At 40.3% G+C, this 22384-nt stretch overlaps 1 protein-coding gene across 4 annotated transcripts in view; it reads left to right on the top strand.

Moving 5' to 3' along the window:
- The first annotated feature begins 5894 nt into the window (after positions 1 to 5894).
- RPRD1A (regulation of nuclear pre-mRNA domain containing 1A) overlaps positions 5895 to 22384 on the top strand; it is a 41072-nt gene continuing 24582 nt past the window's right edge. For all 4 annotated transcript variants that reach the window (XM_054723762.1, XM_008158314.3, XM_028136619.2 and 1 more), the window contains exons 1-2: positions 5895 to 6193; positions 20059 to 20188. In XM_054723762.1, coding sequence (XP_054579737.1) covers positions 6043 to 6193; positions 20059 to 20188 — 281 coding nt within the window. In that variant the 5' untranslated portion in view covers positions 5895 to 6042. The remainder of the gene's footprint in view (positions 6194 to 20058; positions 20189 to 22384) is intronic.

Here is a 22384-nt window from a genome sequence, read left to right as displayed (position 1 = left end):
CATACCATTTGCCATAGTGACTGCATCATTGTAAATTCCCACTGCTGTGGGGTTTTTTGAAGCCAAGGATAAAGATATTTGCATTTGGGTAAGTATTATATAATTAAATTACCTCTTAAGTCTAGTTTAAATGTAAAATTCTATAGCTAATTTAATAAAAAGCTTTTTGAACTGATCTACAAAATTAACCATCATTTGTAAAGCTGTTTCTTGGAGAAAATACTTGTAGATTTCTTGTGTTGACTTAGAAAGCTTTTTTATATTTGGGGATACCAGTACTGGGAATATCTGGAATGTATTTAAATCAGTTCACCTGCCAGATATAATGGAAGCAGTCTGCCGCCTTGTGGAAATTTTTTTTTTTAAGTATATATTTTATTGATTCTTTACAGAGAGAAAGAGAGAGGGATAGAGAGTTAGAAACATCGATGAGAGAGAAACATCAATCAGCTGCCTCCTGCACACCCCCCACCGGGGATGTGCCCGCAACCAAGGTACATGCCTCTGACCGGAATCGAACCTGGGACCCTTGAGTTCGCAGGCCGACGCTCTATCCACTGAGCCAAACTGGTTTCAGCCGCCTTGTGGAATTTTAATGAAACTTACAACTTTTACAGATTGAGAGGATGACAGTAATTTAGAAATGATGTTCAACTATTAGTTTTTATTTATATGTCAATTTCAAAACCAGTTTCATTTAACATACCTATGCAAGAGCTATATGAGGACAACCAAAATACTGCTAATATTTGAATAAATGTAGCGGTATTTCTGTTCTTGGCTAGGAGGAATGCACAAAAGACAAGTTGAGTATTCATGGGAAAAGATTCAACTTGCTTTTCATTATACAAAAGACTAGAGGCCCGGCGCACGAAATTCATGCACGTGTACGGTCCTTAGGCCTGGCCTGCGATCAGGGCCATCTTCCCTAGCAGCCCGCAGCCAGCCCCACCCCCCGCCGCCACCCACCCCCCGGTTCCCCGTTCACCATTGGGCAATCGGAGCCTGCTGGCCGGGGGGAAAGACCAAGAGGTTGGCCGTTCCCGCCTGCTCACCAGCCCTGCCCCCACCACGGGTTGCCTTTTGTGCGTGGGGCAACTGGCAGGGTGGGGGCCTTGGCCTGGCACCACCCATGTCCCGCGCCACCCACCCCCCCAGTTCCCCATTCGCCATTGGGGGATTGGAGCCTGCCAGCTGGGGAAGGGAACCAAGAGGTGGTCAGTGAGCCTCATAGTGACTGGTCGAGTGGTTGTTCTGGTTGTTCCGCTGTTACAGTCAATTTGCATTTTACCCTCTAATTATATAGGATTACATATTGCAGGATTTTTCACTCATGAGAAAGGTTCAATTTAAAAATATAATTATCTACAACATAGATAAATCTTGAAAACATTATGCTAAGTGAAATAAGCCAGCCACAATGAACAAAACTTTTATTGGTTCTATTTTATTCTATGTGTTACCATTAGCTTTTTACTTCCATTATATATTAGGTAAAAACGCTTGGCAAATGAGAAGGGGTTACAAAATAAGAATAACAGCATTTATTAAGGTCTATTGTAGGCCTCTACACCAGCGATTTTCTTTTTTTTTTTTTCTTTTTTCTTTTTCTTTTTATTTATTTATTTATTTATTTATTTTTTAAATTTCTTTATTGATTAAGGTGTCACATATTTGTCCTCATCCCCCCATTCCCATCCCACACCCTTCCCCACGGATGCCCCAACCCCCTGTTGAACTTAACCATTGGATAGGCTCATATGCATGCACACAAGTCCTTTGGTTGATCTCTCCCCCCCCCCCCCCACCTCCCCTATCCGCCCTCTGAGGCCCGCTAGTCCGATCGATGCCTCCTTGTTTCTGGTTCTGTTCTTGTTCATCAGTCTATGTTGTTCATCATTTCCCCTAGATGAGCGAGATCATGTGTCCCTAGAGATATACTTATAAGAACTGAATGTGAGACGAGCAATAATAGTTATGCTGACAGGCAAATGAATCAGTCTGTAGTGAGTTTCTTTCTGGACCAACAGTTCTTTAGAGACCCAATTTCAATGTCCACCAGTTCCTTATGTGTACATGTCAGCACTGACCCCTCAGCTCTGGATGGTGGACAAATGGTGGTAACGTAGGTCCAACAGCGATTTTCAACCGGTGTGCCACAATAATTTTTTAAACATGCAATACCTGTCTATTTGGTCAGGAGCACTGACCTCTTTTCCCTTATATTTTCAAATAAAAAATTACAACAGTCAGCACAACAATAGCCATTCAGTGTTAAGTAACCTGTCTCGAATCATAAATATATGGTCATATAATAGAGTTTCGCTTTATTGGTTACATTGCATCTGACTGGTTAATTCTTGGTCCAGAAATCCTTAGATATCAGCACAACCACCTCATTTTAAAAAAATGTTTTTATTGATTTTAGAGAGAGAGAAAGGGAGAAGGATGGAGAGATAGAAACATGGATTGGCTGCCTCCTGCATGTCCCCTACTGGGATCAAGCCTGCAACCCAGGCATGAGCCCTGACTAGGAATCGAACTTGTGACCTCCTGGTTCATAGGTTGACGCTCAATCACTGAGCCACACTAGCGGGCTCTTATGATTTTGTTAATAACATTTCTTTCTCTAGCTTACTTTATTGTAAGAATACATTATATAATACATAAAGTTCAATTAGAATTGAGATGGAGAAGAATGGAGTAGGAAGAGTTGGAATCTCAGGTGAAGACATAATTTGGGAGATGATATGTAGCAATTTTGGTAGCTGTAGGGTTCATGGAAGAGAATAATGCTGAAGGTACATTTAGGTCTTGGAAGACAGGTTAAACTTAGACTAAGTTAAGGTTAAAAACTAGACTAAGTAAATAGGATAAACAAAAGGATGTCTAATGGGAGGAATGTAGAGACAGAAATAGATATTGGAGTGAGAGGAAGAGAAGGGAAAGTTATTTGAAGTATCTCTGAACCTCAAGTTGTAGTAACATTAGAAATGGGGAAGATGCCTTGGCCCCTGTGGCTCAGTTGGTTGAGCACATCCCATGTACCAAAAGGTCACCGGTTCCATTCCTGGTCAGGGCACATGCCGGGGTTGTGGGTTTGATCCCCAGTAGGGGGTATGCAGGATGCAGCCAATCGATGTTTCTCTCTCTCTTTTTAAAATAAATATAAACATATTTAATTTTAAGAGAAGAAATGGAGAAGATAAGCTATACTTATAATCAAACATGCAAATAAATACACATATTTGATGCCTATTTGGTGCAAAGTTCTTGATCAGTGCTTTTCAAAAGATGGTTTAGGAATTTCTGTGGTTTCTTATGTGTCTTTCTTGAAGATTTTTGTATTAATATTTAGAATATGATAGTATCTATCTGTTTCCTTTGTGAACTACCATAGTTAAGACAAGTACTATGTCAAAATGTGCTGCATTAGTGATGAGATTTCTGAAATTAATGTTTAATTATGTAGGTGATACATAAATATTCTTCTTGTAAAAATATGGGAACAGTATAGACACAGTTTAAGGGTTGCAATCCTCTCTGACACCGCTATTGATGTAGTGTGTATTCTAGACCCTTTGCCATGCATTTATACACTTAAGAATTCTTTTTAAAAAATATATATTTTATTGATTTTTTACAGAGAGGAAGGGAGAGGGAGAGAGTTAGAAACATCGATGAGAAACATCAATCAGCTGCCTCCTGCACACCCCCCACTGGGGATGTGCCCACAATCAAGGTACATGCCCTTGACCAGAATCGAACCTGGGAACCTTGAGTTCGCAGGCCGATGCTCTATCCACTGAGCAAAACCCGTTAGGGCCACTTAAGAATTCTTAAAATTTTATAGAATACTAGAGGCCCAGTGCATGAATTCGTGCACAAGTGGGGGTCCGGTTGGCCTGCCCTGATTGGGGTGGGGGATGACAAGGGGAGGGGCCATGGGCAGTTGGCTGGCAGGCCCTGCCCCCTAGTCAAACTTCCTGTCAAACTCCTGGTAAAGGGGACAATTTGCATATTAGCCTCTTATTATATAGGATACTTTTATAAAACAAACTAGAGGCCCAGTGCACGAAATTTGTGCACGGAGGGGGGCTGTCCCTCAGCCCAGCCTGCACCATCTCCAATCTGGGACCCCTCGAGGGATGTTCGACTGCTCGTTTAGGCCCGATCCCATCGCTGGGGGCAACCCTAGCCCACCGGGATCGGGCCTAAACAGGCAGTCGGACATCCTTCTCATAGTCCAGGACTGCTGGCTCCTAACTACTTGCCTGCTTGCCTTCCTGATTGCCCCTAACCGCTTCTGCCTGCCAGCCTGATCACCCCCTAACCACTCCCCTGCCAGCCTAACTGCTCCCCTGCCAGCCTGTTTGCCCCTAACTGCCATCCCCTGCAGGCCTGGTCACCCCTAACTGCCCTCCCCTAGATGCCTGGTCCCCCCCAACTGCTCTCCACTGCATGCCTGGGTCCCCCTGAATTGCCCTTTCATCAGGCCCGGTCACCCCCCAATTTACCTCCTCTGCTAGCCTGGTCACCCCTAACTGCCCTCTCCTGCAGGCTTGATCGCCCCTAATTGCCCTCCCTTGCAGGCCTGTTCCCTCCCAACTGCCCTCCTCTGCTGGCCATCTTGTGGTGCCCATCTTGTGTCCACATGGGGGCAGGATCTTTGACAACATGGGGGCAGCCATCTTGTGTGTTTGAGTGATGGTAAATCTGCATATTACTCTTTTATTAGATAGGATAGAGGCCTGGTGCATGGGTGGGGGCCAGGTGGTTTGCCTTGAAGGGTGTCCTGGATCAGGGTGGGGGTTCCCTTGGGGCATGGGGCGGCCTGGGTGAGGGGCCTGTGGTGGTTTTCAGGCCAGCCACACCCCCTGGTGACCCAAGTGACGGCCCTGGTATCTGGGATTTATCTATCTTCTACAATTAAAACTTTGTAGCCTGGAGTGGAGCCAAGCCTCCTGCATGCTCTTGGAGGCAGCCATTTCTGTTGGTATTTATTTACCTTCTATAATTGAAACTTTGTAGCCTTGAGGGGAGGCCTGGGCCAGCCAGGGTGTGAGGAAAGCTTGGCTTCCTCCATCGCCGGGGGCAACCCTAGCCTCCTGATCTCTCTAGCTCTGTGGCTGCCGCCATTTCTGTTGGGATTTATCTTCTATAATTGAAACTTTGTAGCCTTGAGTGGAGGCCTAGGCTGGCCAGGGTGTGAGGAAAGCTTGGCTTCCTCCATCGCCAGGGAAACCCAAGCCTACCTTCTGCTCGCTGTTCCCAACTTTTCACTGTTACTGAGCTTGATAGGAACAACTAGTATAAAGCTCCTTGGGCAAACATGCTGGTGTTTCCCTAACACTGACAGCAATTAGTGAAATTGCACGGTCACAGGAAAGGTGAACTTTAAAATATATCATATCAAATAGTCTTCCAAAATGCCTGTATCAATTTACACGCCCACGTAGAGATTTTTAATCACTCCTTTCTTTTTTTATTTTTATTGATTTTTTACAGAGAGGAAGGGAGAGGGATAGAGAGTTAGAAACATTGAGAGAGAGAAACATCCATCAGCTGCCTCCTGCACGCCCCCTACTGGGGATGTGCCCACAACCAAGGCACATGCCCTTGACGGGAATCGAATCTGGGACCCTTGAGTCCGTAGGCCAATGCTCTATCCACTGAGGCAAACCTGTTAGGGCAATCACTCCTTTCTTGGCACTGAGAATTTTCCCCCAGGCCTAGGAGGATACCAGGCCGGGCAAACCCCGCCCACCGGCCCTGCTCAGACCGGCGCCCCGCCCCGCCCCCTTCCCTGCGCTGCTTTTGCCCCGCCTATGCCTCTGAGGTCCCGCCTCTTCCGGGACGTCTGGGACGTCACATCCGATCGACGCCATCTTGCTGGTTCGCGGTGGGTCTTGGGTGTAAGGCCGGCGGTGGCTTGGGCGTGGGGAAGGGTGGGGTGGAGGGGGCGAGGCCGCAGCAAGTGCGGCAAAACTCTCCTCCCCTAAGCCCCACCGCGTGCGACGGCGTGAGCGCGGTGTCGGAGGGATGTCCGCCTTCTCCGAGGCGGCGCTGGAGAAGAAGCTGTCGGAGTTGAGCAACTCGCAGCAGAGCGTGCAGACCTTGTCCCTGTGGCTCATCCACCACCGCAAACACTCGCGCCCCATCGTCACCGTGTGGGAGCGGGAGCTGCGTAAAGGTGAGTCCTCGGGAGCCCCATTCCCCCATCGACCCCAGCTCCACGCTGCCTGGCGCTCCCGACCCGGCGCCCCTGGCTCCCTGGCCTCGGTGTCCCGGGGGCTTGAGAGCAGCGTGCACTGCGCTGCCCGCCAAGGCGGCCCTATGTAGGTATTGCTGAATAAAAGGGCGAAGGATTAAAAAAAGACCTATTGATTTAACACAGAAACAGTCACTAGGGGCTCAGGACTCCGCACCTAATTGGGGCCAGGAATTCAGGCAGTCGGGCATTTTTTTCATTCTGCACATCAATAATGGAGGCTGGGCAGGAGAAAGGTAGGGAGGTGGAAAGGGAAAGATTGGTGTGAGGTTGGGAGTGACTGCCATCATGTCTGTAACACATCAGCACAGTCTTGTAAAATTAATAAAGGAATCAGAGTTTTAGAATTGGGAAGTCTACAATAAGATGTGGAATGCAATGGGGAAAATCCTGGATTTATAGGTTTTAGAGGACCTGTGTTGGGGCAAATTTGTTAATTTCGGTATTGAAGTTGCTTCATCTGAATATGAGGTGGTTGGATGAAGTGATCTAAGGTCATTGCTTGCTGATTATGTGCGTCGAGGGCACCGTCTTTATTTTTCAAAACCTTCGATACTGCTTCTGTAAATGAAGTTAACTTTTTTGAGTAGTAATTGACTCTCACTGAAATACCCAGAATCATTTCACTTCTGCACAGCACCTTTATCTGTAAGAACTGATTGTATGTTAGTGCGACTGAAAATTAAAAAAAATACATTCGCTTAGTCTGAATTTGTACCTCAATTCTTAATTCATTGAGTAGAGAAAGTGGGCACTCTTCGTTGTTTCAGACATTCTGATGTAGTGAAAAGATGGTTATTTATTAAGGGTTTTAGTAAACTGTTATTAATCAAAATAGATGCCTGTTTACTGACCCATGTGAAAGCCATATATGCTGTATTAATTAATATGAGAGCCAGTGTAGCCTTGGCTATTTAGAATGGAGACAAACTATTTTTTTGTGTGTGTTAATTCGGTAGAAGAAATTGATTTAGAGCTCCATTTTTCAGTTCATATATAAGTGTGTGTGTATTTGGCTCTCAAGGAGGAATTTATCTTCAGTGAGTGGCCAGAAAGGTTTGAGAAATCCATATATAAAGGTGTGGAAAATAGCTGTGAACTTTGAGATGGCAGGAATGTCTTTGCTTCTATACCTTACCAGATTTCAAAATCATCAACAGGTTTATCCTTTTTGGCGGGATGGAGCATTTAAAAACACTTATAGTCAATAGGGGATTGATACCAGACTATTTTCAATAACTACCACAAATCAGTAGAAAAATGGTGATACTGTTAAACGTGAGAGAAAACTTGAAAGGCCAATAAATGATACTTAATCTTACTAATCAGGGAAAAAATAAACCAGTGAGACTCCACTTAATATATTTTTAAAAATAATTTTCATGATTTTTACTACATTCTTTTTATTTTTTTTAAATTGATTTCAGAGAAGGGAAAGGGAGAGAGAGATAGAAACATCAATGATGAAAGAGAATCATTGATCAGCTGCCTTCTGCACACCCCACAGTGGGGATGGAGCCCACAACCCAGGCATATGCCCTTGACTGGAATCGAACCTGGGACCCTTCAGTCCGCAGGCGGACGCTCTGTCCACTGAGCCAGACCAGTTAGGGCTCCACTTTATATTCTTTATTTTGCAAAATTAAAAAGAAAGACAATACCTGGAATTGGTTAGGATAAGGAGAAACGAACTTTATCACCCTGCCGGTTGGAATGTAAAAAGGAGATCAGCTTAGCAACCTTGAATAAAGTTGAAGTATACGTATATCCTTTGACCCAGCAGTTTTCTTTCTAGGAATATATCCTAGAAACTAGTATCTGTGCTCAAGAAGTTATGTTTATTGCAGCCTGTTAGTAACAAAATTAGAAACAGTTTCAAACATCTCATTAGAGTATGGACAAATATACTGTGATATTTATATAATGTAGTACTGTCTAGCTTTCATGAATGAACTAGAGCTACATAAAACACGACAGATTAAAAACAATAGTAAACAAAATGTTGAGCTGAGAAAGCAAGGTACAGACCAATATGCCATTTAGTAGTTTTAAAACATGCAAAGCAATACTCTAGTTTATAGGTATCTGTAGTTTCAGTTACATGCGTAGTAAAGATTAACACCCTATTCTATGATAGTGGTGTTGACATAAGAAACATCCAAATTGTAGAGAATTTTTACAAGAGTTTATTTGAGTCAAACTGACGACATATGCCAGAGACTGAAATCTCAAATGCTCTGGAGAATAACAGTTTTGCAGCTTTTGTGCATTTGAAATTCAGGAGGGGAAAGCAAGGTAGGGATTGGATTACAGGATAGTTAATATAATAAGATTGTGAGTTCTCTTGAGGATTAATATCTCCTTTGAGGGGTATTCTGGTATATCAAAGGTGTGCTAACCTAGAATCATAAAAACAATGGACAGGGCTGGTTTAAAACCTTTCACTAAAGAAGTTATAGGCCTGGGGCATGACTACACACCATCACCTTCCAGTTAGGAATTTCTGATAAGATCAACCTGTGAGGTTACTTTCCATAGAACCCCTTTTATTTGTCCATAGTGGTTAGTTACCATAAAGGAGAGCGGAAATGAAAATGGATTTATTATCAATTTTTTAAATATTGATACAAATGTCAGAAATGACAGATGTGTTATTTACCTGTGTTTGGGGATGTTTCCATGTTTAAATGCTTCATAATTAGAAAATTTAATATATAACTAGATGCTTTAGGAAGTGAATGGTGTTGGTAATAGTGGTTGGTAATAGTGGTTACTCTATGTTTAATTTTTATACTGTTAACAGCAGCTGTCCGGTTTTAGATTGCCACTTACACTACACCAAGCCTGTCAAACTCAAAGGCTAACACCGGCCAAATAAACAAGGTGTAACTTTATGTGGGCTGCAAAAAACACAAAAGCTTCAGTTTTCATAGAAACGTAGGTTTATTTCCATAGAAACATGCTGAATACAAAGGGCTGAAATAAATGAGTAATCATTAACAAAATAATAGGACATTTTAATAAAAATTAATATTTTTTCTTGAACATTAGCTTATCAGACACTGAATAACTGCACAAATTAATAAGCGTAACTCAAATAAACCAATTTTTCTTGTTCTCTGAAACCAAAATATTTCCTGTTGTGCACACCCAACAAGTCAGTCCAAGATTAATGATGTGGCAATCGGCTGCTAAAATATTCCCTGCTACAGTATTAGTGGAGAGATGGCGCACCTGTGTAAGCGCGTGAGGGAAATGAATGCAACACAATTACAGTGATCAGTCATTAGCGAACGTTGTAGTTCATTATTAATAATTGTGTATAACAGGATATTGTACAAATTAAGTTATGAAGTTTTTATTACATTTCTTACATGCCATTGTATTGGCTGGGCTGCAGAAATATTCGTTGTGGGCCACATGCTGCCTGTGGGTCGCAAGTTTGACATGCTTGCACTATAGCATGGTCCCAGTTTCTGCACGTGCTTATTTTGAGTTTTGAAAAGAAGTCAACCTAGTGAGTGTGGAATGGTATTTGCTTGTGGTTTTAATTTGCATTGTCATAATGATTAGTGTGACTATATAGCGAGGATTTATTTCTGGGCTCTATATTCCATGGGCTATATGCCTCTTTCATTCCACAATTGACCCTTGAACAATGCAGGGTTAGAGGGATACCAACCCCTAGTGCAGTCAAAAATCTGCAAATAACTTACGTTACCCCCAAACTTTACGAATAGCCTAGTGTTGACTGGAAGCCTTACGGATAGCGTGAACAATCAATGAACACATTTTGTACATTATATGTATTATATACTATGTTCTTAAAATAAAGTAAGGTAGAGAAAGAAATGTTATTAAGAAAAACATAAGATCCCGGCCAGTGTTGCTCAGTAGTTGAGTGTCAACATGTGAACCAGGAGGTTGAGGTCCAATTCCATTTCCATTCCCTGTCAGGGCACAAGCCCCAGTAGGGGGCATGCAGGAGGCAGCCGATCAATGATTCTGATCATTGATGTTTCTATCCCTCTCTCCTCCCTTCCTCCCTCTAAAATCAATAAAAACATTAAAAAAGTCGTAAGAAAGAGAAAATATATTTAGTATTTATGTTTAAAAATTAGCATTTAAGTGGACCCACACAGTTCAAACCTACATCTTTCAAGGGTCAATTGTATTCTGATTACTGTAGCTTTCTAGTAAGTCTCCCTATTATAATTTTCTTTTTTAAGGTGGTTTTGGCTATTTGGGATGAGAATATATGAATTTTAGGATGGATTTTTCTTTTTCTGCAAATATGCCCTTGGGAGTTTGATAGAGATTGCATTTAATCTATAAGTCGTTTTGAGTATTGTTATCTTAACCCTTTGCACTCGCTTGCTTTTTTCTCGATTTCTGCGACTGATGCTAACACTCACATCCGAGTGCAAAAGGTTAATATTTACTCTTCCAGTTCATGAACATTGGATGTATTTCAATTTATTTATGCCTTCTTTCTTTCCGCAGTGTTGTAGTTTTCAGTATATAAGTCTTATACCTCCTTAATTAAATTTATTACCATTTTATTGTTTTGATATAATTGTAAGGAATTGTTTTCTTAGTGGCCTTTTGTATTGTTCAGTTGTAATTGATAAGTGCAACTGATTTTTGAATGTTGATTTTGTATCTTGCAACTTTGTTGAATATGTTTATTAGCTCTTAACAGTTTTTTGTGGAATCTGTAGGGTTTTCTACAAGTAAGATTATGTCATCTGTAAACAGAGATAATATTACCTCTTTATTTTTCTTGAGTTGCTATGGCTAGAACTTCCAATACTATCCTATATAATAAAAGCCTAATATGCAAATCGACCGAATGGCAGAATGACCGGTCGCTATGATGTGCACTGACCACCAGGGGGCAGACTTTCAACACAGAACTGCCCGCAGGCCCCAGGCCAGCCAAGGCAGGTGCCAGCAGGCCCCCCCCCCCCAATTGCCCCACCGGTCGCCCCACAGAGGGAGGTGACTGGCAGTGGCGGCGGGCAGGGCCAGCTGGTGAACTAACTGGGGGCAGCTTTCACGATGAGCGTCTGCCCCCCAGAGGGAGGTGACTGGCAGCAGCGACGGTGGGGGGCAGGGCCAGTGTGCAGGTGGCACCAGGCCGGCCAAGGCCAGTGCCAGCGCCCCTCCCCCTCGCCCCACCCATCACCCCACAGATTGGCCCTGATTGCCGGCCAGACCTAGGGACCCTCCCTGTGCACGAATTTCGTGTACCAGGGCTCTAGTGTTGAGTAAAAGTGAAAGTGGACATCCTTCTCTTCCTGAATCTTAGGGAGAAAGCTTTCAGTCTTTTGCAATTAAATATGGTGTTAGATGTGAGTGCATATCTTTTTAATGATCTGTTTGACAAAATGGGAAGTATACATAAAGTACTATGTATGGAACATTCTGGAGGAAATATATTTGTGAGATTGAGTTATGAATGAAACCAGCTGCTTTTTTCATGGTGCACCATTTTTATTAAAAAAAAAAAAAGACTGACAGAAACTAGTTATTCAGACATGGGTATTTGGCAGGTTTTTCTCATAAGTGAATGTAGTGAGCCTGTTTTGTTGAGGAAGAATACTGACAGTATTTGTTGCCCGTTATGAAATTCAAGGGTTCAAGCAAAAATTAGAATTTTGGAAAATTTGCATCTGCCACCCTGAGCCTAAAAACTTTCCAGTACTTTTTAACACCTTTCCAATGAAATCAATGATGATATTTACAAGTGTGATTTTTGATACTGCCTGATGAAATGTTTCAACATTTGGAATATCTGTGTAACTCATTGAACCAACATTCTTCAAAAGACTGATGCACAGTGTTACAAATTTCTGCATAAGTAAAACATCCATTCAAAGAGCAGGGTAGACGGGTTTTAATATAATAAAGTTTTTAAAAAGTTTTTTATATGTTTTCAGATTTTATATTATAATTGAGAATCTTAAAAATCACACCTTGTTGGATTTTGGTGTTGCTTTAAAGAAGATACTCAAAATTTATCTGTAAAGGCCATTAAAATACTTTTCTCTTATCAGCTGTATATCTGGGGGAGGCCTGCTTTTTTTCATTATTTCCACCAAAACAATATATTGTGGTTAAGTTTTGGAAACTTATTTTTTAAACAAATGTTATTTATGTTAGCATATAATGTTTTTCTATTATTGCTCTTGGATGAATTAATACATATTTTTAAATTTCTAATAAGGTAAGTATCGGAAGGTATAACCCATGTGAACAAAAGCTCTTTAGATTTCTCAATAATTACAAGAGCATGAAGGGTACTGAGATCAGAAAATTTGAGAATTACTCTCACATTAACAGAGACCATGAATGCTTTACATTAATTTTGTTTTATTTAATCGTATTCTTGCCTAATGTATTATAGTTGTTTTAGTTTCTAAAACTAACTTTTAAATTTGTGTAATTACTATTAATAATCCATAAAAAGTATGTACAGTAATGTCTGAAGTTTCTTCCAACCACCCCTTCGTAGGAGTGCTTTAGCTCTGAAACTAGAGGCCTTAATGTGGAAATTTTTAAAAATACTATTATATGTAGATAATTATAGATTCACATAAAGTTATAAGAAATAATACAGAGAGATCCTGTTTACCCCTTGCCAGTTTCTTCCAATGATAACATCATGCAAAACTAGTTTTCTATAAAATTTTAAAACTAGATTTTGCAAAACAACACTGCAACTGTGATATTGACATTGATATAGTCAAGATACAGAGCATTTTCATTATCACAAGGAATCCTTGTGTTGACTTTTCACAGTCACATCCACTTCACTCCTGGCACACCCTCTACTTAACCCCAGTTTTTCAAATTTTTATAAATCAAGTTTTCAGTGTCAATTTTAAGAACTCTGTTTAGCCCTGGATTCTGAAGATTTTTTTGTACATTTTGTTCTAAAATGTTTATAGTTTTACATTTAAGTCCATGATTCATTTAGAGTTAATATTTGTATAAGGTGTGAAATTTAGGGTTCACTTTTTACATATAGATATTTAGATGTTTCAACATCATTTGTTGAAAAGAGGATTTTTCCTTCATTCTGTTGCTTTTGTGCGTTTGTCAAAATTGACTTGGGCATATCCCTTGGCTGGTTTGGCTCAGTTGATAGAGTGATGGCCTGATGACTGAAGGGTCCCGGGTTCGATTCCGGTCAAGGGCACATGCCCAGGTTGTGGGCTTGACCCCCAATAGGGGGCATGCAGGAGGCAGCTGATCAGTGATTCTCTCCCATGATTGATGTTTCTATCTATCTCTCCCTCTCCCTTCCTCTCTGAAATCAATAAAAAGTATATATTAAAAAAAATTGACCTGGGCATATTTGTGTGAGTCTATTTCTGGGTTCTCTATTCTAGTCCACCGATCTGTGTGTCTCTCCCTCCACCAATACCATACATAGTTTTGATTACGATAGCTATATAGTAAGTCTTGAAAATAGATAGATTCCGTTTGCTATATATTTTTTTCTTTTGCTATATTTTCAAAATTGTTTTAGCTATTCTAGTTTACTTGCCTTTCTATACAGACTTTAGGATAATGCAAGTTTTATCAAAATCTCAACAAAATAATCTTTATTAATACAGACAAGATTATCCTAAAGTCATTCCCAAGGAATACTTCATTGGAGGTGTTCTGCACTTCTGTTCCATCACATTAACAGATGCATAATGTGAACTTACTTTATATTTAAGGACAAGTTTGATAATTCGGTGCATTATGAATCCATTATACAGTTCCCCAACACCTTTTACCCAGTGATTGTAGTAGCCACTGATGACAGTTGGTTTGACCCTTTTTTAAAAAATCAGGGGTTGCCAAAATGTGAATTTCTAATATTTTTTATCATAATACTTATTTTTATTTAACATGTAACAAATATTACATGTATATTGCACACAAATATTGAAAACTTTTATTCCTTCCTGAAAGCATTTGAGATGAAAGGCTTAGACATATTTTTGTCAAAGCCTTTTAAAGTATTATTTTACTTCCCATATTTCTTGTCTGGGGTACATTAATATTACCTTATACATGTATATGCTTGTAAATATATACTTGTATGTGTAGAAGGTCGAAGCGTAGCAGAAACTACTGAAAAGGGGAGAAAGCGGACAAGAGACAAAACAGCCATGGCATTGGGAGACATAGAAAATAATCAGATGTGAAAGGTAAACAGTGAATGTCAGGTTTACTCACTGAATGAAAGGTAGCCAGTGGCCTGGTAGAAGTCTCACCTCTCAGGCAGAACCTGAGATGAAGACTGCCAATTCTGAAACTGTCTTTGGGGGTCCAGTAATTCTTTCTGTGTTTACTATTCAGAATTCTTCTGTAACCGAGATTCTCAAAAGTGTGAACCCCAAGCTGCAGCATTAGTATTTCCTGATAATTTGTTGGATATGCAAATTCGTGGGTTCTACCCCAGATCTACATCAGAAGTTATGTGGATAGGAACCAGTAATCTATGTTTTCACAAGCCTTCTAGGTGATTATGAGGCGTACTGAAATTGTATAAGAACTTTCTTTCATCAACCATTGGTGACTCTGAAATGCAGTTCATATAGGCACAGCAGGATAAATGCTTACTTTTCCCCCTTTGTCAACTGAGTTATTTATTTAGCAACCTCTTTTTTTTTTTTTTTTAAGGTGTAATGGCCATAACAGTTTTAATACAGTAACCAGTCTTCACAAAATAACTTTAACCTTTTGCACTCGAATGTCGAGTTAGCATTCGAATAAAGGAATCAAGAAAAAAGCAAGTGAGTGCAAAGGGTTAATATGTTGTGTCTGGGCTAGCAGCATCTCGCACTGTGACATTCCTATCCTATATAATAAAAGGCTAATATGCAAATTGTCCCCTCGACCAGGAGTTCGACCAGCAGGCAGGCCGGCCAACCGCCCATGTCCCCTCCCCCTGGCCAGGCTGGTTGGACCCCACCCATGCACGAATTCATGCACCAGGCCTCTAGTGTGTGTGTGTGTGTGTGTGTGCGCGCGTGTGTGCGTGCGTGCGCGCGCCTAATACGCTAATTATCCCTCCCACCATTCTACCCTTTGATCAGTTGCTATGACATGCACTGACCACCAGGGGCAGATGCTCCAACCGGTAGGGTCGGGCAGATCAGGACTGGGTGAGGATGGCCAGACATGCCCTGGAACCGTCCCCGGTTCCTCCTATTAGAAATGCTCTCGCCCTAGCCAGTTTGGCTCAGTGGATAGAGTGTCTGCCTGCACACTGAAGGGTCCCAGGTTCGATTCCGGCCGAGGGCACATGCCTGGGGTTGCGGGCTCGATCCCCAGTAGGGGGCACGCAGGAGGCGGCCAATCAATGATTCTCTCTCATCATTGATGTTTCTCTCTTTCCCTCTCCCTTCCTCTCTAAAATCAATAAAAATATATTTTAAAAAAAGAAATGCTCTCAATGATGTCGCAGGAATGAGACAAACACTCGAAACTGTATTGTCAAGGCAAATTTACTTCTGTGCAGAAGGGTGCTCCTGCCAGCTGCAAATCGTAGGCAAAAGAACACTGAATGGCAAGTCCGTTTGGGTTTTATTTCCTGACGTGGGGTCTGCCCTGCACCTCCCTCTGAGCTCTGACCTGATTGGTCAGGGTTCAGAGCTCAGATTCCTATTATTGTGCCATTGGCTAATTCAGAGGAAGGGGAAGGTAAGGCAGAGCCTAAGATGGCGGCCCTCTGAGAGCCTGAAGGTCATATCAAGATCGCAGAACCTAAGATGGCAACCCCCTGAAAGAATCTGAAGGTCATATCAAAATGGTGGGACCTAAGATGGCAGTGAACTCCTTTCTTTGACAGAAAAGATTGCTGGTTCATTCTCACACTCTCCAGCCCCCAGTGGGGTCCCTCGGCCTGGCCTGCGCCCTCTCGGAATCCAGGACCCCTCAGAGAATGTTGGAAAGCCGGTTTCAGCCCGATCCCCATAGGCCAGGCCAAGGGACCCCACCAGTGCACGAATCCGTGCACTGGGCCTCTAGGACATATATAAGCATTTTGTCTTAAAGTACAAATGTTAAAAACGGAGTAACTTAAGCAATTGCCTATACAAAGGTAAATAGACACTGCAGGTTATTCTCTTGAATTTTTGCTGCATAAAATTCCAATTACATGTCATTATAATGTTATTGATTTACAGAATACATGTTGAACTGTGAGGTATGGCAACTCCTTATAAATAGAACTAACATGTAAACCTGAATATTTTGAATGATTTGTTTTTAGCTGATATGAATAGGTAATACAAAAAAAAAAAAATCCAGCTTCCAAAGACCCTAGAAATATTTTTCTAACAAATAAAATATTTTAGTAATTCTCAGTTACTTCCTAACATTTCCTTTTTTGGAGCATTGTTGAATGGACAATAATAAATGCTGAAGTGAGGCTAAGTTTGTTGTGAAAGTGTGGGTTAAGCCAGTTATTTAAAAAGTCCACTGGTAGTTGCTCATTTACTTTATATCAGTTGAGATCCTATATAATAAAAGGCTAATAGACAAATTGACCGAATAGCAGAATGACTGGTCGCTATGACACGCACTGACCACCAGGGGGCAGATGCTCAACGCAGCTCTGCTCAGCCAAAAGCTGGGCTCAAGGGGAGCGCAGTGGCGGGAGCCTCTCCCGCCTCCGTGGCAGTGCTGAGGGTGTCCGATTGTAGTTGGACATCTCCTGGACTGCAAGAGGGCACAGGCCGGGCTGAGGGAGCCACATCTCCCTCCCACCCCCTGCTTAGTGCATGAATTTCGTGCAGCGGGCCTCTAGTGTGTGTGTGTGTATATATATCTATATCTATATAGATACATACAGATATCTGCATCCCAACTTTATAATTCTAGATTGCAGTTAAATACTCCTAATTCACTTGAATTACCATGGTAATAGATGATCAGAAACTTTGTACTTTCTAAAAAAGGACATGCTTAACATTTCCTGACATAACTTCTAAATTCAGGTGAAGCACAAATCCCCCAAAACATATATTCTGCTCTAAAATTAAGTGGTTGAGAGTTTGTAGTAAAAGCTATCAAAAATGGATTTAACATTTCCACCACAGAGTACATGCAAATAAATAAAAATAACTGCTCTTTAAAACATGTAATGGATACACCATGATTTCTTTAATCATCTTTTTTGATGTTATCACCAATATCTTTAGTGATTTCTTTATGCAGTTATGATGAATTTATCAGTAGTATATATTCCTAGAAGTGAAAAATATGCAAGGATTTACATTTTTCATAGATATTGCTAGGTTACTTTTTAAAATATATGTGTTTTTGATTTTTTAAAGAGAGAGGAAGGAAGAGGAAGAGAGAGAAACATTAATATGAGAGAGAAACATTGATCAGCTGCCTCCCTTACGCACTCCACTAGAAATTGAACTGGCAACCTTTTGGTGCACAGGAGGACAATCAACCGACTGAGCCATACCAGCCAGGCCGCTGAATTACTTTTCTAAGACATTGCACTAATTTATATTTTAACTACCAATATCTGAAGGTATCTGTTGGTGGTACTCTTACCCATACTCTTGCCAATTTTAGTTAGTGTCATACTTTCATTTTGATTCATCTAATATGTTGAAAATGATAATTGTTTTTAATTGCTTGACATTTGTGTTTCTTTGACCTTCCCATCACAGTACTTGCCCATTTTTTAAGAGGTTATTGATTGTGAGAACTCTGGAATGGAGGGGAAGAAATGAAAATATTTCAGTTCAAGACATTGAAAATAAGCAAGAGCTGTTGGACCTTTAGGAAAGTTTGTCTTTCATAATTTGAAATTGAGGTTGCTGAGAGCAGTGTAATTTTATAAGTGTTCCCCTTTTCAGCTATGCAAGGTGAGGTTAAGATTGGACGCCAAGTTCTTGGTACAAATAATTAAAGACATAGGTCTAGGCCAAAATTTATTGACATAATAAATACCGAGCAAATTCTGAGTCAGCTGCTAGGCTTGATTTTCATAGATTGGTAGTTGAGATTGACAGTTGTTGCTTTCCATGGAACTTAATTTAGTTGGAAAGTACAAGATTACATAAAATAATTAAGTGCTTCATAAGAAATGTATGAAGTGTTCAAGAGCATATCAGGGCTGCCTAACCTATGTGTAGAGGAACCCATTTAGCAGGTCGGAAGGATGTAGGAGTTGAGGAAATGGTAGTAGTGGTAGTGGGCATGAAGAGAGTAGTGTAGAAGACAGACCTGTTAGGGTTTTGAGTTCACAATAATCAGTTAAAATGTTATTTGGAGAACACTAGAAAATCTTTAAAGGGGTTAAAACACAAGGGACGGATGGGCGGCTAAGTCTGAGGCATCCTGGCAGCGATACAGGAATCCACCAGCTCTATCCATTTTTCACCCACCGCAGCTATTAAGGAGCAGTGTTTGAACTCTTTGTCCAATCCGGGACAGATAAAGCCCTTTTAAAAATTACCTGTTGATTATGCACTTTCTGTGGCCAAGAATATTACTAAGTTAAAGTAGATTGTGCCTTACAACCCTCATCCATCTATCGAACATGTCTTCTAAGCTGTGGTGATTCAGTTTACCAGGGGAATAAATGAGGCAATCCAGCAATTAATAATAAATCTTTAATATATTTTTGTTTCAAGATAATGGCTTTTCTGATTTCCTTCTATAAAACCTACAGTAATGCTCTTTGGTGTGTGTTTGTGTGTTCAAATTAAGAAAATATTTTTATTGATTTCAGAGAGGGAGGGAGATATAGAAACACCAATGATGAGAGAGAATCATTGATTGGCTGCCTCCTTCACGCCCCCTACTGGGGATGGAGCCTGAAACCCAGGCGTGTGCCCTGACTGGGAATAGAACTGTGACCTGCTGGTCATAGGTCGATGCTCAGTCACTGAGCCACGCCAGCCAAGTTGTTTATTCAATTTTTTTTTTTTGCCTCTCTCCATGTAGAAAGCTTCCCTTGGAGAGAGGGTTCTGAAATTTATAGGTAGCACAATATAATTTTAGGTCTTTGTTGTATTCATCAAATCTGTGATTTTTAAATTTCAATCTCTATGGAAACGTGGGTGATTAAGTTAGGTTATGATATTCTGCATTATATCAAAATGAGTAGGCATATGGTCTGTACAGTTTAAGAAAATAAGTAATGACCCTACCACTTTCTGATTATGAATAAACAAAACTAGATTATGAACTGATTGATAATTAGTGAAATTAGATGACATTTCTAGAATCCTGATTAAGTTTGTTTCATATTGTTTATTTAATATCCCAGACTCTGGTTTTTGAAACCTTGTAATTGATTTTTTATTTATTTGTGCATTATTTTTAAAAGACTGGATTTCATATAGTGCTTAATAGTTTTAATAAAATTTTATACCAGATAGAGTCACAGAGGTGCATTTTTTGTACAGACATGAGGATTTCAGTGTATAAAAGTATTAATTTGGGAATAGGGATAAGATTACCCATGAATGAAAAGTAGTTTGGTTGACTTAGTAAAACAGCAAAGAAACAGAAAGATTCGTAATTGACTACATAATTGATCTCCAGAAACCATAGAGTAGTTATCCTGGTGAGTTGAAGGATAGTAACTTGATAAGTTTGGTTGTAGAATGAGAAACTAGGGTTTAACATGATAAGTAATGGTTAGTAGGTTGGTTGTAGTTCTCAAACAGGTTAATTCAGGTGTTGAGAAAGTTTGTTCAAGCTAAGTGAGGATATTTTAAGTAGATTTAAAATTTTTTTTTATTTTTCAGCCAAACCAAACAGGAAGCTTACTTTTCTCTACCTAGCCAATGATGTCATTCAGAACAGCAAAAGGAAGGGGCCGGAGTTTACAAAAGATTTTGCACCAGTTATAGTGGAGGCTTTTAAGCATGTTTCAAGGTATGATCACTATTTTGGGTACTAGGTAATCTGTTTTAAATGCATAATATGTCCTTTTGCTAAACTTACCTTAAGCCATTAAATTAAAAACCAAGGAATGTATTTTTTTTTTGAAGTTTTCATTTGAAAAGACTTATCTATAAATGGCATTTGTAAATGTGTTACATATTTCTGTGAAGGATATTTTTTTTAATCTGTTGCTAAGGTGGGCATTTAGAGTACTTGAATTATAGCTTTCTTTAAAGAGACTAAAAGCAGCTGCCATATTGGAATGAACATTGTTCAGAATGAATGACGGTGTTGAATTGAAAATTTGTGGCTTATAAAGCTATCAGTATTCCAGCTAATGTTTCTGGATAAACTTAGTATGTTTTCTCCTCATATTACTTATAATGATTTTAAGGTTTTCTAGTGTGTGGGTATATGTCATAATATTGTTAAATGCTTTGGAAATCTAGGATATTTAAAATAATCATTACCTGCTGAAAAATTTTGCTACAGAAAGATTCTGAGGATAGGAGTCTACTTCGGCTATGTCCTTTTAAAATGCTTATTTCCAAACATCATATGGATATAATTGGTCAATAACTGGATTAACATTATTGGGATAGACTATTAGATCAGTCTAAATTACATAGTTCAGTGGTGAATGATGATTTTGTGTTGAATGAATTAAGGATGAAAATACACTCACCATATGCCTTTACAGTTTTAGACACATTGGATGCATTCTTTTAAAGTTACAGAGTGAAATACTGCTGTATGTTGCTTTCTTGAATAAATATTATTTATCTTTGAACTTAGATATTGTCTTGTATCATCTTTTTAGATGTTGGTATTTAAGTCTTAGAGTTCAGTTCTAGGCCCTCTTCTGGGGTCATATTCTTCACTTGCCCTCTGAAGGATTTCATACACTGCATGTAACTAGTTATTATCCACACTCAAATAACTCACAGTCTTATGCTCCAGTCCAGATATTTTTTCTTGTAGACTTGTATGTCCAATTGCATATTAATTTTCTAGTTGTGTGCTTCCAAACAGCTCAAACTCACCGTGACTGATAGTGTTGCTTCATGGCCCTGTCTACCTCAGTATGCCATTGCTCTGCGTTATACATTGCTTCTCCTCTAGGTTTCACTCTATGTGAGAAATCAGGTGTCATCTTTCACTCTCTGTGACTTACACCATGCTCTGTTTTCTCCTTCTCTCCTCCTATTCCATATACTACGTATAGTTCCCTCAGTTCTTTAGATTTCTCCCCATTCCTATTACCATATTGTCATTTCTGTACAATTTCAGTAGCCTCCACTATTGTTTAATACTTTTAGAAACTGTAGTCAGAGTTGCAGAGCTGATCATAACACTCCCTTGCCTTGGAGTCATTCTCATTTGTCCTAGAGATCGGTTAAAATGTCCTGAGCAAGACTTAAGATGTTTCTTTAGCTTTGACAGGGTATCTCAGTTGGTCAGGGCACGTACAAGAATCAACCAGTGGCCAAAACTGGTTTGGCTCAGTGGATAGAGCGTTGATCTGTGGACTGAAAGGTCCCAGGTTCGATTCCGGTCAAGGGCATGTACATTGGTTGCAGGCACATCCCCAGTAGGGGGTGTGCAGGAGGCAGCTGGTTGATATTTCTCTCTCATCGATGTTTCTAGCTCTCTATCCCTCTCCCTTCCTCTCTGTAAAAAATCAATAAAATATATTTTTAAAAAAATCAACCAGTGGATGCATAAATAAGTGGAACAACAAACTCATGTTTCTCTTTCTCCACCTCCTTCACTCTTCTCTCTCTCTCTCTCTCTCTCTCTTCTCTCTCTCTCTCTCTCTCCCTCTCCCTCCCTCCCTCCCTCCCTCTCTGTCTCTCTCCCTCTCCCTCTCTTTCCTTCTTCCCCTCTCTCTAAAATTAGTAAATAAAAAAGTAAAAGCAAAAAAAAAAAAAGATGTTGCTTCATGGCCCTGTCTACCTCTTCAGACTCCTCTCTTTCACTCCTTCCACACTCGTACTCTATAGTTTACAGTTTAAGCAAACCAAACCTCTTTTTATTTCTTTCTGCCTTAGGGCTTTTATATATTGTATCTCCCTAGAATTCAATAAAATATTTATGGACTGCCTACATGTGCTAGGTCCAGAGGATACAATTTTGTCCAGAGGGACAAATGGAGCTTACATTTCAGTGGATGACACAGGTAATAAC

Source organism: Eptesicus fuscus, chromosome 12 (assembly GCF_027574615.1).
Source record: "Eptesicus fuscus isolate TK198812 chromosome 12, DD_ASM_mEF_20220401, whole genome shotgun sequence".
In the NCBI taxonomy this organism is placed as follows: Eukaryota; Metazoa; Chordata; class Mammalia; order Chiroptera; family Vespertilionidae; genus Eptesicus; species Eptesicus fuscus.
This window is presented reverse-complemented; position numbering and strand designations above follow the sequence as displayed.